The 19,133-nt window shown below is 44.8% G+C and overlaps 1 protein-coding gene across 5 annotated transcripts in view; it reads right to left on the reverse strand.

The window, feature by feature from the left end:
* The window catches only part of BEND7 (BEN domain containing 7), an 85,049-nt gene that overhangs the window by 52,783 nt on the left and 13,133 nt on the right, over positions 1-19,133 (reverse strand). For 4 of the 5 annotated variants that reach the window (XM_018057123.1, XM_018057122.1, XM_018057125.1 and 1 more), the window contains exon 3: positions 2,520-2,819. The exons of the other annotated variant lie outside the window; for it this stretch is intronic. In XM_018057123.1, the coding sequence (XP_017912612.1) occupies positions 2,520-2,819 (300 nt within the window). The remainder of the gene's footprint in view (positions 1-2,519; positions 2,820-19,133) is intronic. 5 annotated transcript variants of the gene reach the window in all.

Raw genomic sequence — 19,133 nt, forward strand, 5'->3', positions numbered from 1 at the left:
TTGCTTTTGTGCTGGGTGTGGTATGTCTGGGTAGGGGGAAGCGGGGGCAGCAGGGTCTGGGAGGGTCCATGTGCTGCTGGTGTGTTGGCTCTTCTCCAGCTTCATAAAAGAGTGCCCTTCTACATCGTCCATTCCCAGTTCTTCAGTTTCATTTTAGTCTCGTTTTCACTGTTTGAAAGGGAAAGTCGCTCAGTTGTGTCCAACTCTTTGCGACCCCATGAACTATACAGTCCATGGAATTCTCCAGGCCAGAATACTGGAGTGGGTAGCCTTTCCCTTCTCCAGGGGGTCTTCCCAACCCAGGAATTGAACCCAGGTCTCCTGCATTGCAAGCGGATTCTTTACCAGCTGAGCCACAAGGGAAGCTCAAGAATACTGAAGTGGGTAGCCTATCCCTTTTCCAGTGGATCTTCCCGACCCAGGAATCAAACCGGGGTCTCCTGCATTGCTGGCGGATTCTTTACCAGCTGAGCTATCAGGGAAGCCCTTTTCACTGTTTAATATGTCATACAATTGTCCTACTCTGTTTTCCTTACATGTAAACAAATATCTTCCTATTATTGCTGGAATAAAACAGGACATTTGGAAAAGCATGCTTTCAGTACAGTACCCCTGGCCTCAGTATCCAGGTTCCCTTAAAGGTGATCAGGATAACAGACGGCTCTCACTTGGGTTCTTTCACAGGTGGAAGAGGGAAGTACTCCAGTTTTGGTCCAGCTATATTCTTTACTATATATTAAATGTAATTTACACCCTACAATATGCATTCTTTGCAAATATTAATTATTGAAAGTTTCACCGCAGCAGAACCATGGACTATTTAATGTGTGGAGCAGCACAATTATTTACATTCAGAGTTGTAGCAAAATGAGATGTTACAACTTTAAAACTACAAATGATTAAATTAAAACTCCAATGAGATACCAAATGTATTCCAATCGACAATACTCCATTAACACAGAAGTATTTTAAGACAAATATGGGGGAATTTAGGTTTGTACCTCTGACCATTACTAATATTTTTCAAAGTAAATCCACCATCCTTGTTGGGGCCTGGAAAATAGAACACTATTCACTCAATACTTCCTGATGGGGGCGCTTATTAGCTTCATAGATACCTGAGGCCATTTTATTTCTCTAGTCACGGCAGTAGAGTTAGGAGGACTTTGTGAATATTCCTAGTCATTATTCCAAGTCTATATCATTTAGAAGGCAAAACCAATCCTTTTCAGCTTGCTATAAATCATTTTCTAATTTTAAAGAGAACTACCTTTTTATTTTTAAGGACTCTTTAAAGAGCCATCTCTTTCTAACCTGGAAGCACGCCAGCATGAGAATCTGATATTGGCTTATGTAATATTAAGAGAGACAGAAGACACCCATACATCTCTTGGGGTCCCTCCCTCTCTCTTCAGCAGTGGCTAGTGATGGCTTTTTATACCTTTGAACTGGTTATCACAAACTGTGTTTAAAAAAAAATCACAATAGTTGTCTTTTTCTTGAAGGATGTTGAACGGCGGGGGGTGGGGGGGGAGGGAATCCTTAACTTTTTAAAGAAACTAGAAATGTGTTCTTCCTTTCTTCTCATTCCCTTTGTTAAAACTACAGATCTGCACATCTGTATGTAATTTATAACACGAATAACAGTGTTACTGGAGGGAAAATTAACATGAATGGAGAAATCAAGTTTTTCCTTATGCTTTGGGAAAAAAAAAATTGCCATTTGAGTTTTTTCCCCCTTAACAATTAGGAATTTAAAATAGATAACTAATAAGAACCTACTGGATAGCACAGGGAACTCTACTCAATATTCTGTGGTGACCTACATGGGAAAAGGATCTAAGAAAGAGTGGATATATTTAAGTGTATCGCTGATTCCCTTTGCTGTACACCTGAAACTAACACAACACTATGAATCAACTGTACTGCAATTAATTAAAAAAACCCATTAGGAATTTAAATTAAGGAAATTTTACTTTAAAGGAATAATTGTCAACCTGAATGAAGCAAGTTATAAAATATGGATCATTTGGTTCAGGAGCTTGAAGGGGAGGTTAAAGTCAAGGTGTCACTTGACTGGCGGGGTCATGAGTCCTCCCTTTAAGTGACTCGTCCTGTAATGAAGAAAGCCCAGGACTTAGCAAGGGGATGTGTTAATAATGCACCATGTGACCAGGAAGCTTCTTTTAATGACACAGTGGAGCTCTTTCTGCCCTAATGTTCAGCTGTTTGTGACAATAATATCTGTATCTCAGCCAGTGATGGCTTTGACTTCTTAAAGAGCTAAAGTGTCTATCAAGAAACTATCCCTTCTAATAGAGAACCCCCAGTTTTTCCTGCATCTCAAGTCTAGATTTTTTTATACTCTTTTTCCTTTATATCTTCCCTGTCTTTTAAAATAACTCAATTAAGGTACGTGATTAAAGGAGGGTTTACTATATAGAACTCGAAGAACATACTGAATGTTTCTAGGCAGAAAACATATTGGGACGACTGTGAGCATCTGAGGATGGCCATACCATTGGAGCTCCCAGCGGTGTGGGGCTGGCTCTGGAAGGTTCTGGAGCGGGTGCCATACTGCCCTGAGAACTGCCCGCTCTGGGGTGGCAGCTCGTTCCACGCACCCCGGGAAGATGGGTGGAGGCTCGGGGGGGCCTCTGCAGAGTTCAAACGCTGAGGCCAGATCGCATCCAAATCCTGGGGTTCCTCTTTAAGTTTCTCCCCCTCCTTGCCCACACGCTGATATATCCTCCCAGCGCTGTCATTCAGTAATCTTCTCATTCCTGTAATTTGTTTTTTAATTTCCATGCTTTCATCTCCTAATGGAAACAGGGCCAGAGATAGCACTGTAAATTAGTGAAAGAAAAAATAATCCACTACCAGAAAAAAAACCAAAACGAGACACCCTCCCCTTCCTTCTTTGGAATCGGGGGAGGATTACTGACTCCAGATGCAAGCTTCTCTTTTAAGAATCTTCTTTCCTCAGAGGATTTTTTTTTTTTTTGAACCAAGGTATCTGTATTGCACCGAAGGTGCTTAATAAATATTACTTAAAGATGACTCTGAAATTATACAGATATAAAATATTTTCTATAAATAATATCATTAAAGGAGCTATTAGATCTAGACCTATTAAGGGCTATTGCACACATGTGTGCATGCTTGCTCAGCCTCTCAGTTGTGTCCACCTCTTTGTGACCTCATGGACTGTAGCCCACCAGGCTCCTCTGTCCATGGAATTCTCCAGGCAAGAATACTGGAGTAGGTTCCCATTCCCATCTCCAGGGGATGTTCCCAACACAAGGTTGAACCCTTATCTGCTGCACTGGCAGCTAGGTTCTGTACTGCTGAGCCACAAAGGAAGCCCACCGCAAACATATGATCTTCTTAACTTGTCATCAGCCAGTAACTTTACAAAGGTTAAGGGAAGTAGTCTTTTTTTTTTTCTCTAATCTGGGTTTTAAAATAAAAGTCTAATGCCACGGTACACACTCATACAATCACTCTACTATATGCTTGAGATTTCAACTATGAAGAAAGGAAAAGCCCCGCAGAAAGCATCTATTACGAAAAACAGCTCCTACAAATAAATCTAGCACATTTACTTGTTTATTTTTAATTTTTGGCCGCGTCTGTGTAGCATATGGGATCTTAGTTCCTGACCAGGGATCAAACCCATGCACCCTACATTGGGAACTCAGAATCTTAACTACTGGACCACCAGGGAAGTCCTGAGTACATTTAATATAATTATGTTGTTATACCCTCAGCATCATGTTAGCCAGATTTCTCTGTCACACTGGTAACTGCACAATGAATGTAGGTATTTTGCATTGTCTAGTTAGATATTCAGCTTATTAATACGCAAATACATTACTGAATGTAATGCAGAAGGAAATGGCAACCCACTCCATTATTCTTGCCTGAAAATGTCTGTGGGGTCACAAAGAGTCGGACAGTTGAACACGACTCAGCAAACAACAACAGTAACAAAACTGAATGTAAGGAAACTTTTCTATTTTTATGCTGTGACGTTAGTATCTTCAATTTTTAAAATGGTAACAAAAGTATTAATTGTCTTTAATATCTAACATGAACAAATGCAGAATTAATACAGATTTCCAAATTTACAATACTGCTCTGTGTTGGCATATGCTTGAGAGGAGAAATATTTTACTTTGTCATAAAACTCTTTTCATTTCAAACACCTGTGAAAACGACAATACAGAAACAATAAATCACGTTCCAGATTTTTATGAGAACGAATGACCGAGCACAATTGAAGAAATGCGGAGCCAGCATTTACAACTTTCTCAGGATGTCTGGGGAACAGGGTGTGTCTGGAAGAGGTCCCAGAGGAATTCTGAGAGATAAATCTGTAAGCCAGTGTGGCTGCTGTTACTTTCAGCATCCAAACCCGCCCTTTCCCGGCGACTAACAGCATAGTTTGGGCAGGAAGGAGCTTCTTTCCTGCAGGGCTTTTATTCTGGACCAGGGACGTCACACACGCATCCAGGCTGCAGCGTGCTGATCTCGGTTGACACTGGCTGGTGGCTGCCACTCCCCTCCCTCCCAGGGCCCTGGCAAGAACCACACCAGCCAAGCCAGGCAGAGGTGGGCACGCTGCCTGGGGCCTGGATCAGTGCCAGCTTATTCCCCACATGAACCCTGACACATCACAGCCAAAGGGCCACTCTCTTTTCAAAGGTTCCACTTCTGCTCCAGTGTCTGAATCCTATGATAAAGTGCTGTCTTCAGAAGGAGGGAAAAAAGGTCATGAGGATCCTGGAACTTTCTAAGATCAAAGCTGCTTTGTCATGAGCTTAGTTGCACAGTCCCAGAACCTACAGCTCTGAAACTTACAAGACTGAGAGTACAGTGTGAATTCTGCACACTTGATACTTTCAGGAGGACAACCAGGACTGTGGAAGAAAGAGGGGAGATCCTGGCTTTGGGCTGACACTTAGAAACATTTCTTACAAAATCAAAACAAGAGGCAAACCATGGCAACAGATTAGGACCTGGGACTGAGGAGGAAGAAAGGCAGGGGGCTGTGAAGGCAGGTAGCAGAGCTGGCTGACTTTGAGAAGAGAGCTCACAGTCTATCCAGCTGCGGGACAGCTGAAAGGACAGAAAACAGCTAAGTGTAAGAATTGCTGGAGTCAAGGAAAGCTGAGAGACGCGGAGAAGGCTGGAAACGGGCTGGTTGCGGGGCAGCCTCTTAGAGGTGACAGGCTGGGCGTCCCCAGAGGGCAGCGGGATGAGCTGCCCTTCCTTTAGCCGGAGAAGTCCGGAGCAGCCCTGACCACACCACCTGGGGAGGAGGCCCTGGGACCAAATCTCTCTCTCTTGAGCTCTGTCTCTGTCTCTCTCACACACACACATGGGGCGGGGGTTGGGGGGTGGGGGTAGGGTGGGGATGATGCACTCTGCAGAGGGAGGGGAACTGAGTCCTCACATATTCAGGAGGGATGCGGCAGAGGATAGGAGGGAGACCTGAAGACTAAACGTGGGGACGACAGAGAAAGCTGAGCAGCCTGCACACACTGGGATGGAGAGGGTGAAGCTTGCAGGCTTGGACCACGGATGCTGGGGGGTGGGTCAGGGGTTAGGCCGGGGCTGGGGCTCCCCAGACCTGGACTCATTTCCCAACTGTACTGACTTGCTACTTGATACGAGACGAGCCACCTGCTATTTTCAGGCTTCAGCTTCCGGAACCGTAAAAACAAATTCTGAACCAGACCATGCTTGGCATAACCCAGGGAGAGCAGTCGAGGAGGGATGTAGGTTTTTCCCATTACCAAGATGTTCACAGGGCACCAAACAGCTCTAAAAGTCACGTATGTCCTTCTCAGAAAGAGTGGGTTTATTCTGATTGCTACAGTGAAGCCAAGTTCTCTGACTCAAAAAAAAAAAAAGTGGGATAAATTAAGATATTGAGATTTGAAGCACTAGTTGACCTCTTTGTCTTTCCAGTTCTAATAAGTTGATGTCCTCTCCATATATAAATGCCAGGAAAAAGAACCTCTAAAGAAGCATGATTCCAGGGAATTCCCTGGTTGCCCAGTGGTTAGGACTCCACACTTTCACTGCCAAGAATGTTTCAATTCCTGGTCGGGGAACTAAGACCCCACAGGCTGTGCAATACGGGCAAAAAACAAAAACCAACAACAACAACAAGAAGCAACAATTCCATAAGGAAACCTGTTCACTTTCCAAACCTAACCATGCCTTTTTTCATGTTTAACCACAAAGGGCTGGATCTTTTTAGAAAAAACGAACAGGAATGTTACAAACATGGATCCATGGTATGTGGCTGCACTACAGTAAAACAATCTTAAATGAAAAACGGTTTGTATGTTTAGTAACTGGACTCCTTGGACAAGACTGACAAAAGATTACAGGTTGGATTTTACCCTTTGCTAAATTTCAAGACTCACTTTCCTTTACATAGATCACTTTCCTTTACGTAAATAATCTGCATACTACACAACAGAGAGCCTTGCGACACAGAAGTCATCACACAGGATGGCTTGGTCAGGAGAGAAGAACATATCACACAGAACACGATTATTCATGGTTTGGGCTAATGAAAGAAAAAAGGCAGTCATGCTCAAAGACAGAGTGAGATGGTGTACCTTAACATGATATATCCATTTCTATATACCTTCTTTTCACAAAGACTCAAAATAGTCACCATATCTTTGCATCGAAAATTAACTAGTGTTGAGCTGTAACAGTCATTTCATACACCTTCCTTACGTAAATGAAAGAAATGTTGTATCACAACCAGAATAAAGTCTAGTAGAATTAAATGATACACGATGCTCGGGGCTGGTGAACTGGGATGACCCAGAGGGATGGTATGGGGAGGGAGGTGGGAGGGGGGTTCAGGATGGGGAACACATGTACACCCGTGGCAGATTCATGTTGATCTATGACAAAACCAATACAATATTGTAAAGTAGCTAGCCTCCAATTAAAATAAATATATTTATATTTTAGAAATTAATTAATTTAAAAAAGGATTAAATGTGATACTAAGATTATAAACAAACCATATACAGAGAAAAATCCAAATGAATCTTTTGGCCAACCCAATATTAATAGGATGGAGTGAAAAAGTACCAGAAATACAGTAAGAAGAATAAATTACTGAATTAGAGGCATAAAGTTTGGAATAAGGGGAGTGAAGTTATTCAGCTCCCATTCCCTTGGGGCTGGGGAGGGTGGCCCCTGAGCATCACTCTTGCAGGCAGAAGCTCACTGTCTGGGTAGATGCCACGGCTGTACCACTTCCCCCTCTTCTTCCTGAACAGCGGTCTGTGTGCCGGGAGTTCAAGGTTCATAAAGAAAAGTGGCAGGTGATGAAGGCAACACATATAGCAAGGTCATCCCATTAAGGTGCCAGGTTAAGGAAGAATAATTTTGCACTGGAGATACTGGGTTATTTCTCTGGGTTATTTATTTCAATATTTTTATTTATCTGGCTGCACCCAATCTCAGCAGTGGCAGGCAGGATCTTTAGTTATGGCATGTGAACTCTTGGTTGAGGTATATGGGATCTAGTTCCCTGACCAGGGATTGAACCTGGGCCCCCTGCATTGGGAACATGGAGTCTTAGCCACTGGACCACCAGGAAGTCCCTGCTCTGGTAATTTCAAATTCACTCTCTCTTTAACATAAGGATGGTAAACAATCAGATCTTTCCCTTAGAAAAACAAATCTGGCAAAACTACGGTGAAAGTAGCGTGGGGAGAGGAAACCAGCTAGAAGGTTATTGCTAAAGGCTTCATGAATGGCCGTGACAGTCTGGGCCAGGATGGGGGATGGGAATGGAGAGGGAGCCACTGAAGAAGGTTCACCAAATAGACTTGCTGATTCACTGGATGTGGGGATGGGGGTGAGGATGTGAAGGAGAACCAGTGAGAGATAAATCCGAGGTTTCTAGCTGGGGTGACTGAATGGATGCTATCTAACATTGGTCAGAGAATTAGAAGGTTGCAGGGGAGTGGGAATACAATGAGGCTAGGTTTTTTAAAAATATATTTATTATTTTATTATTTATTTGGCTGTGTTGAGTCTTAGCTGAAGCATGTGGGATCTTTAGTTGTGGCATGTGGGATCTAGTCCCCTGACAAGGGATCGAACCCAGGCCCCCTGTACTGGGAGCACGGATTCTTAGCCACTGGACCACCACCCTGAGGCTAGTTCTGACAAAGGAAATTTATATAGTCGGCAGGCAGTTGGGAATGCACAAGAAGCTGATGGTGATGAAATGGGAATACTGGCGGCAGCAGTAGCTACTGTTGCTCCCAGTGGTACCTGGCCCCTCTGGACTGAGACAACCCCTTGGGCTCACAAACGACTCAGGGGGTGGCAGGACATCTTATATGGAGATGCTAGGTTTCCTGTTAATCTAACACGTAGAGAGCTCATCACCCTCATTTCAACATTAAAAGCTATGAGCTCATGTGTGTCCCAGCTGGCCAAGTGAGTTCCCGGGGCAGGCAGCAGTCACCATGGTCACAACTGTGTCATCTCTAGCTCCTTGCACGCCCCGACCACCGTCCAGTCCATCCCCAGGGTGCCACTCCCTAACTCACGTCTACAGAAGGACTGACGGACACTGAGAGTACTGAGGGACAGTCACCACTACATCCAGTATGCTTTGGCACTTACTGTGGTATCATGTCCAGCCTTTTTGTTTGTTTTTGGCTGAACCACAGAACTTGGGGTATCTTAGTTCCCCGACCAGGGACTGAACATGGGCCACAGCAGCGAAAGCACAGAGTTCTAACCACAGCCACCAGGGACCTCCCATCATGTCCAGTTTTGCACTCTTTTAAAGAGGCTGTCAAGAAACTTGAGATCATGCAAAAGTCAACAAAAAAGATGAAATGTTCAAAGAAAGGTTAAAGAAGTTGGGTCCTTTCTCTGAGAGACAAATAGCTACTGAGTGACTCCAAACACTTGACGGGTTATCGTAAACACTGTTTGTTATCCATAGGAAAAAGTGGCCTCAAACTGTAGTGTCTAGGCAGGAGGCTGGGCAACGTTATGGTCTAAAGAGCTGACCCTTCCAGTTCTAGAAACAGAGGTGGAACCTCTAAGAAGATATGCTGAAGGAGTGGCATTAAGGATGCCTCCTGTCTGGGATGCTGCAGAAGTTCTGGAAACAGTGGCGATGGCTGCATACCACTGTGAACATCCTTTTTGGAAAAGGCCTTTTAAGGGAACTTCCTGGCAGTCCCGTGGTTACGACGCGGGGCTTTCGCTGCTGTGGGCCCAGGGTTTGATCCCCAGTTGTGGAACTAAGACTCAAAAGACACAGAGTGCAGTCCCCCAAAAAAGTTTAAAACTCATTGCAAACAAACAAAAAACAACTTGCATTTTCCAGGTAATGGTAGTTAAACAGAAAAAAGTTGAGTTTATCAATGAGAAATACTGAGATAACCATGATTTACACTGAACAGTTCAAGTACCTCCTTCTCAAACACTAGCAGAAGCTGGCATGGAGCCGTATTGTAGAAAAGGCTGAACTCTGACCTGTCAAATGGCAGCAGTGAGAAAAAGAGCAGGAAAAAAGGAAGCAGGGTCCATCAAGACCACACAGCAGCTCTTTCCACCACAATGCTCGACACGTGAGTGGAATAGCCAGGCATCGGCAGTGGACTCTGCACTCTGAGAAGACCCGGGTTAGCACCATTGCCCCAAACCTGAGCTGACTCACAGACACTATCAAGGCCCTGACTGGCCATCCCTGGGGGCAGCAGCCACATTTACCAGGGACATGCAAGCCTAGGGGTGCTAATGGCAAGAAGGGGCTGAAAAGCATAGAGAACAGAGTGATGGCTGCCAAGTGAACCCTTTGCCCTGAAGCAATCTGAAGTGGAATCCCCCAAATAAAGAGGACCCAAGATCTACTGAAGAGACTGTGTCAGAACCTGCATTCCCAGAACAGTCCTTGGAGTCCAGTTGAGAACACTGTGTAGTCTAAATGCCACTGAGAAGGAAGGACGCAAACCTCGGCTGCAGGATCGGTGAACTGGTGGAATCAAATATGTTGATCAGGGGGAGTTAACCCGCACACGTGCTGCCACGTGCTGGGGGACCCTCCTATTCAACTGAAGTGTTAGATGGAATATAATTAAGAAGCCCAGGGCATAGATAGTGTTTTCATTGAAAAGACGAGGTCCCTTACAAATCTGTTTAGATGACATCAGGTTCATTCATCTATTCAATAAATGTTTACTGTACTACTACTACTAAATACTACTACTACTAGATTTCTGTAGGACCAAAGAAAGAAAAAGACAAGATACCATCACTCCCCTCCGGGAGTTTACAGCCTCGCTTGGAACCCAGATGAACGCACAAGGATTCTGCGGACCCAGGGCCTCTCTCCTGACACGTGGGCAAGCTCACCCAGCCTGGGCCACCCATAGCCAGCGTGGGAGGCAGGAGCTTTTTCTAACTGAGGCTGAGGAAGCGATGCCAAGACAGGTCCCAAGACAGAATGCCACGGGTCCAGGCTGGGAAAATGGGCCTGCAAAGCAGAAAGGGGAAGAAGGCCTTGAGACAGGTAAGAAGGGCCAGGGGAGCAAAGAAACACCAGGACATGAATCAACACGGGCCGTCATGCTGCTCCTCCAATGTGTCCCTCAGTGGGACGAATTGAGAGAGTAACACTGACATGCACACTGAAGTGAAGTCGCTCAGTCGTGTCCGACTCTTTGCGACCCCAGGGACTGTAGCCTACCAGGCTCCTCTGTCCATGGGATCTTCCAGGCAATAGTCCTGGAGTGGATTGCCATTTCCTTCTCCAGGGGATCTTCCCAACCCAGGGATTGAACCCGGCTCTCCCACATTGTAGACAGACGCTTTACTGTCTGAGCCACCAGGGAAGTCCTCTACCGTGTGTAAAACTGATAGCTAGTGGGAAGCTGCTGTACAGCACGGGGGGCTCAGCTCAGTGCTGTGATGACCTAGAGAGGTGGGATCAGGGTGGGGTGGGAGAGAGGTCCAGGAGGGAGGGGATATATGTATACATATGGCTGACCAACTTCACTGTACACCAGAAACTAACACAACATTGTAAAACAATTATCCTCCAATTAAAATAAATTTTAAAAAGTATGTCCCTCAAAGAACATCTACAGACAGAGCAGGAAAAACATCATGAGAAGTTTAGGGGCAAAGCCCTAAAAGGGGATGAAGGAACAACTTTCTTTGATGGCTTCATGCTTTATCTAAAAAAACAAACGCCAGTATTCTCTGCTTTGAGCCCACTGAAATATGCAGATCCTTATATCCATGGAACAACCCAGGGCCCCATGGTTCCCAACTCAGAACCATTACAGACGGCAAAGGGCTGTTGCTTATGACTGTCCCCAGCTACGTGCTCTAGGAATACATTTATAGCATGATTGGACAGATTAAACCGAGAGAACACAGGATAAATGCCTTGGATGATGCCTAAATTACAAGCGTTTTGGGAATTGACAGGACGAGATCACTTTGTGAGGATTATAGCTGACTCCACGAAGACAGGAAGCCCTGAGTTGGAGAAGAACATGTGGTCAGTAAGTCCGTGGGCGCTTTGAGGGAGAGAAGAGGGAAGAGCACTGAAGGCAGAGGAAAAACCAGGCGGGCCGTGGTGAGAAGCTGATTAGCTGGACTGAATGATCACCGAACGCGCAAACAGAGAACACGGGGACCTTGATGTTTTTACTTTATCCTGAAAATGACAGGGTATCAGTGAAGAAAGCAATATGATACCACTAGAACTACCTAACCAATTCAGAGAGTTTACCTACTTTTCTCTTCCCCAAATGTACTTATAACAAGGAAAAATTTGACTTTATAACAAATACAGCATGGCCTCCCAATCAAATGTTCCTTCATCAGACATGGACCGTAACTCCAGCCACATTAAGTGGGTAGGTCAGAAGCCACCACTTCAAATAATATTAAGGAATAATCAAACCGAAGAGTTCAGATCCCAAATGTACAGGAGAGGTCTTACAAATCAGTGAAGATGACGACACATACCTACTAACAATGGAAAATGGGCACAAGACATGAACATACAATTCACAAGGGAAATAAACAGTTCAAATCTCCTAATGCCCCTAGTGATTAATGCAACAAAAATTACATAATGTGAAATTCTTTGTCTATTAATTTGGCAAAGACTATAGATTCATAGGGCATCCCAGATGGTGTAATGGCAAAAAATCCACTTGCCAAGCAAGAGACCCGAGTTTGACCCCTGGGTTGGGAAGATCCCCTGGAGAAGGAAATGGCAACCACTCTGGTATTCTTGCCTGGGAAATGCCATGGACAGAGGAGCCTAGAAGGCTATAGTCCATGGGGTTGCAAGAGTTGGACATGATTTAGTGACTAAACAACAACAAACAAATAGATTTTAAAAGCCCATTTTTGATGAAGGTGTAGGGTTACAGTCCCTCTCATATGCTGCAGGTATGGGCCCTTTTCGGGGAAATTCGGCAATTCCACTCATAGGTATTTATCCTACAGAAACATTTAGACAAGTATTCATGACATACTTAAAAGAACATTCACGGTAGTATCATTTTCACTAGTGAGACATTGCAAACCACCCAGACATCAATCAGTGAGTATTAGATACGTGAATTATGGCATATCTATAGACTGAGATTACAGTGTATCTTTACATGTCTGAAAAGGATGAAGTGGACCTTTTTACAGTCATTTCGAAATAAGTGCAGGATTATCCTATAAACTCCACGAAGGCTGAGACCATGATTATTTCCTTCAATACTGGATAGTCAGAGCCTGCCTGGCTTAAACTAGGCACTCAACCTGTGTGGAACAGATGGAGATTTGGTTAAGCAAAAAAAAAAAAAAAAATTACAAAACATTACACAGGATAATTCTATTTTCCCTGTTTTATGGTTAGTTTATTTTGCACTCGTTTCTGGCTGTGCCGGGTCTTAGTTATTGCGTGCAGGCTTTCTCTAGTTGGAGAGCGCGGGAGCTACTCTCTGGCTGTGGTGCTGGGTTTCTCACTGTAGTGGCTTCTCCAGCTGTGGAGCATGGACCCCAGGGTGCACAGGCTTCAGGGGCTGCAGCTCACGGGCTCGACAGCGGGGGCTCAGCAGTTGTGGTGCAGGGGCTTAGGTGCTCCACAGAATGTGGAATCCTCCTGGACCAGGGATTATCAAACCTATGTCTCCTGCATTGGCAGGTGGATTCTTCTTCACTACACCACCAGGGAAAGCCCCATTCTCCTTTTTGCAATACACATGCCTGTATTTTTTACACATACTCTATGGTTATTGCTGGAGAGGGTGACTGGGACAGGATTTTTTAAATTTTATATCTTTTTTTCAACTTTATAAATGAAAACTGTAAAAAATGATTTTGAAATGAATATGTATTAATTTTTGTAAGAAAAAAATAATCTGGAAGAATTATGTACACTCTTTTCCCTGTGGGATTGTAAAGTTGGGTATAAGGCAACTGGTGGAAACAGTTTTGGACATAAAAAAAAGCTTCTTTGACGTTTCCCAGGAAAGATGAAGCTGGGCAGGAGTGGGAAGTAGGTGGCCAAAAGGAAGTCAGGGGCTGCCTGGGGTGCACTTTGAAATCCAGGGGTACAGGCCTAAAATGATTTTCTCTTGAAGCTTACAAACCATGGTTGTTTTTTGGCTGCATCTGGTCTCAGTCGCAGCTCACCAGATCTTTGCTGCACCATGTGACTGCCCCTGTTCTGATGCACAGACTTTCTAGTTACAAACATGGTAGTGAGCTTAGTTGCCCCATAGCCTGTGGGATCTTAGTTTCCCAACCAGGGATCTAATTCGCAACCCCTGCATTTCCAGGCAGATTCTTAACCATTGGATCACCAGGGAAGTCCCAAGCTATGTGTTTTTTAAAGGAATTTGGACGTGCTTAGGAGGAAAAGGGTTAGAGTCACCATTTACGGACCACCACTTACTATGTATGGGGCCCTCGGGCAAGCACACTGCCTACCCTTAATCCTGATCACAAGCTAAGAGGTTCAGAGGTTGATGAATACATCCTCCCCAGGAGAAAAGAGAGACTTTGAGTTTAGACATTTGAGACCCATCATGCTCCAAGGTCCATGAGCCTCACTGTTCTACCAGCGTGGGCAGGAAACTAACCAGCTGGCCGGCAGGAAGGGCTCCATCCATGAAGCCCACTGTACTGCATCCAGGAAGCTATAGAGACCTGCACTGGGCACTGCACGAAGTTGTCACCACCGTAACCACCCACTTATCAGAATACACACGGTGGAAACAATGCAATCTCTGGACCACACTATCTCTATGGACTCCAACTTAGTTGTGTGGTTTCAAACTAAGAAGGCAGCTCAGACATGTCCTTTAAATTCAAAACAGGGCTCATGTGAGTCCTGTTAGTCCTACAAAAGATGAGAATTTATTTGTGCTCATGGTTCTATAAGACATAAGGCAAAAGTCTTCAAAGGCTGACAACACACACAGGAAAAATATAACAAGACTGCAGACCAAGAGCTGCTTTTATTTTCCGAGAGGAGCATAAACAACTTGCCCTCATTTAATCAGAAATAAAATGTTCACAACTGACTGTCTGGAAAGAGACAATCTGTTTCCATATAACCTGAAATCTTGACCCTCTGCTCTGCTGCACAGAAAACTCTTAAAGAATGCTAGAACAGAACTGCACATTGCCCCTACTGACTTAAATATTAACTTACATATCATATTGTGGGTCAATCAAGGATGAACAAGATTTAAGTACTGGCGGTACTGTTTCTTCGGTCATTTAAATTTTTAAAATATTCCAACTTAAAATACACATGCTGTTGTACAGTTTCGTCTTCAGTATTCAGTTCAGTTCAGTTGCTCAGTCATGTCCGACTCTTTGCGACCCCATGAACTGCAGCACTCCAGGCCTCCCTGTTTATCACCAATTCCCAGAGTTTACCCAAACTCATGTCCACTGAGTCGGTGATGCCATCTAACCATCTCATCCTCTGTCATCCCCTTCTCCTCCTGTCTTCAATCTTTCCCAACATCAGGGTCTTTTCAAATGAGTCAGCTCTTCGCATCAGGTGGCCAAAATACTGGAGTTTCAGCTTCAGCATCAGTCCTTCCAGTGAACACCCAGGACTGATTTCCTTTAGGATGGATCTCCTTGCAGTCCCAGGGACTCTCAAGAGTCTTCTCCAACATCTTCAGTATAAATAATGTTAATAAGGATGAGAAATGTATGACGTTCACAGCATCTTTCTCTTCCACAAATCTCAAGAAACTGATAATTGTGGGCCCGAAGGCACCTGGAGACTGCAGTGGCCTTCTTCCCTGAGCAAGGCCAGGGATGAGGTGACTGCGGCTGTAAGCAGCAGCTTCCAAACTTTCTGGACTGTGAATCACAGCAAGAATATCAAAGTTTCATGAATTTACCCTTTCTGCATACAAGACACTCTGATATTTTCTAATCTATTTCTCTTATTATTATTGTATTGATAGTTTGTGTGGGTGACAGTCTGCTAAACTGACTTCATGACCCACTTACAGGTCACGGCCACTGCCTTAAATGCTGAAGTTTTCTGGGACCCTGTCCCACGTGGGCCTCTCCCTCTCCACACACGTCCTGGATTCACCCCACCCACCCCACCTCTCTTCTGGCTCCAGTGACCATCTGTCTGTGAGGACTTCGGCCCTGATCCCACTTCAGGGCTCCAGACCCATACATCCAATTGCCCACTGGACAGTTCCACTTGGACATTTCAAAAGCAATCTTAAAACTACGTCCAAGAATGTATTTTATGACTATCACCAAGCCTTGATAAACAGCACCAACTTGGCTATCCAAGCCAGAAAACTGGGCCTCATCTTCCATCTCTTCCCTCCCACAGCCACTTAGACACTGAGTCCTGCTTATTGTAACTTCTAGATTACTCAGGAGTTCTTCCACTTCTCTCTCATCATCACTTGATGGGGCGACGGCCAAAAGCCTGCAGCACTGCTCCACCCCACCACAGTCCATGCTGAAGCCAGGGTGATCTTTCGGAAATGCAGACCTTGTCAAGTGACCTGCCTCGGTAGGAGGTAATGGGGCCCAGCTCTCGCACTGGGGGCTTCTCCAGCCTTGGCTCTGGCCACGTCTCCCCCTGTTCTAGGCAGTGGCTCTTGGGTCTGATACACATTAGAATCACATGGATAGCTTTAAAAAAAAACAGGTCTAACTTCAGGACAGTTGAATCCAAATCCCATTAGTGACTATACTGGATGGGGAGGCAGAGGGCTCCCCACTTCAGCTCTATGGAAGGTCTTCAGGGACTTCCCTGGCAGTCCAGTGGTTAACACACTGTTCTTCCAGTGCACAGGGCGGCGGGCTCAAACCCTGGTCACAAGCCATTTTCACGGCCAAAAAATTTTTTTAATAAAAGAAAAAACGAATTACTCTAAGGAGGGTCTTTAGCTCCTAGGATGGGCTTTCACTTCCATACTGTCTCATAGCCTCAGCCCCACCTTATACTTACTCTTTAGGTCCTTCTTTGCTTAAATGTCCTCTTCTCAAGGGTCACCTCCCCCAGGTGGGGTCCCCTGGCTCTGTCTTTCTATCACAACCTATGGGCTGTCAAATTTCCCAGCCTGGCACCAAGGGCTTGCTCAATAAAGACCTACCAATGAGTATAGGAATGGTTAATTCTACAATCAGATACACTGAAGCTACTGTTGAGGAAAGCTAGGAGGGAAAAAAAAAACAACCCCCAAACACCACTGATGTACTAGGCATAAACTGACATCTGTAACAGAAGTTCTCCTTGCTTCCGTGGGGTGCGTGGGGTTAGCCAGATGAGGCTACTTGGTGCCTGAAAGTGAAAGTTGCTCCGTCATGTCTGACTCTTTGCAACCCCATGAACTCTACGTCCATGGAATTCTCCAGGCCAGAATACTGGAGTGGGTAGCCTTTCCCTTCTCCAGGGAATCTTCAAGACCCAGGGACTGAACCCAGGTCTTCCGCATTGCAGGCAGATTCTTTACCAGCTGAGCCAGCAGGGAAGCCCAAGAATACTGGAGTGGGTAGCTTGTCCCTTCTCCAGGGGAATCTTCCCAACCCAGGAATGAGACCAGGGTCTCTCTTTACCAACTGAGCTATCAGGGAAGCCCCACAGATGACAGTGTCTTCCTACAAAAGCTCCCCAGGGGAACATGTCTCATTCTCTGCCTCTTCCCAGTTCACCCAGGAAGACAGACAAGAAATCTGCACCCTCAGGCTCCCGCCAAAACAAACAGATAGGGGCTTCCCTGGGGAACCTTCCAATGCAGGAGGCAGCGGTAGGGTGGGGTGAGGGGGATGATGGTTCTATCCCTGGACGGGGAGCTAAGATCATACATGCCTCGCAGCCAAAAAACCAGAACATGAAACAGAAGCAATGTTGCAACAAAGTGAATAAAGACTTTAAAAATGGTCTACGTCAAAGACTTGAGTTGCCCAAAATGGCCAAAGGAAATCAGAGGAAGATGGATTAGGTCTGGGTCCATGTCCCTGCCTCTCATAGGAGGAGTTTAACAGTTCACAGGGACACTTCAAGCTCCCACTCCCGCAGCAACAACGGCACCGCTATATTTCACACGGCGCTTATTAAGGTACCCATTAAAGTCTTGCTAGTAATTGAAAAAATTATATATGTGCGAGGAGAATGAGTTAATGTTCACAGAAGAACCTTTACTCGTGCACCTCCTGACTCCTTACTTCTAAGGTGTGCCTTAACCTTGCATTTTTGTGGGGTTCTTTACATCTTATACGTGGGCGTAAAGTCACATTTGAGATATAATTCCATTAGCCACACAAGCAACTTCGGAGGCTATTATGTTGCATCAACTTTTTCTGTAAAAAATAAATTGTTCAGGATATTATTCCTGGAACAGAATAAATTCTTGGAATTACCGAGTAACTTATGTGCCGCACCACTGTTCCAAGAACACATTACTTATTTTATCATGACAAAGTCAAGTTATTAATCTTCTGGCTTCCATTTCAACAATGAGAAATTCTGCGAGATGCACAGCAGACACCTGCATTCCATCTCAGTTCAACTTTATATCGTCCATAAACATCTCTGTTTTGGACACCTCATCCAAACAAATGCTCACGGAATACTCGCTGTAGCATTCGATTTTATGAAACTATAAAAGCTCCTTGCTGTTAATTACAGAGACAAATGTCCCATCACACATTCGGTTACCAGATAGTATAATTAGTTTTCTCCATTAACCTTTCAGATGTAAAATTTGATTTCCAAGTTAAAAAAAAAAAAAGACATTGTAAACCCTTGGAATTCAGAGAACACACTATATATTTGTACATGCTGGGGGAAAAAACTGCAATACTCAGAAAACAATTTTATGGATTCTTATTTACCAGGATACTGTCTGGAATCTTGAAAGAAAACCTGTCTAAACTTCTTCATGGTTTTAAAATATACGCTCAGATATGCATGCAGTAAGCCGTCCATTGTGTGGAAAGGAGGTGCAGTAACCTGACCATGAATGGAATGCGCCCTTTGCTCTCTCCCTTCTCGGAATGGTGATGCAGCTGAATTGGTCCATCACAGCCTCTGTCTTTGTTGTCCCCCTTCACACAGGGCATCTGAGAGAGAATGGTGAAGGAAGGATTATCCAGGCTTTTTCCCCACTCAAAGCTAAAGGACCTGGACTTCCCTGGTCCAGTGGTTAAGAATTGGCCTGACAATACAGGGGACACAGGTTCAATCCCTGCGTCCAGGAAGATTCCACATGCTACAGGGCACCTAAGCCCATGCGCTGCAACTACTGAAGCCCATGCTCAGAGAGTCCAGGCTCCACAACAAGAGAAGCCACCGCAATAAGACCACACACCGCAAGAAGAGAGTAGCCCCTGCTCGCCACAACTAGAGAAAACCCGTGTACAGGAACCTAATCCCAGCACGGCCAAGAACCCCACAACTCTGGCATGCTAAGGACCATGTGCTGGAGGCCGATCATCACAGTGACTGAGTGGGAAGCTCTCGACCTGCATGTGTATCTATGATGCCAACATTCAGAGGGTGCGATCCTAACCTCCTTCAATGTGTAAGACAGTCCTGTCCA

Source organism: Capra hircus, chromosome 13 (assembly GCF_001704415.2).
Source record: "Capra hircus breed San Clemente chromosome 13, ASM170441v1, whole genome shotgun sequence".
NCBI classification, from domain to species: domain Eukaryota; kingdom Metazoa; phylum Chordata; class Mammalia; order Artiodactyla; family Bovidae; genus Capra; species Capra hircus.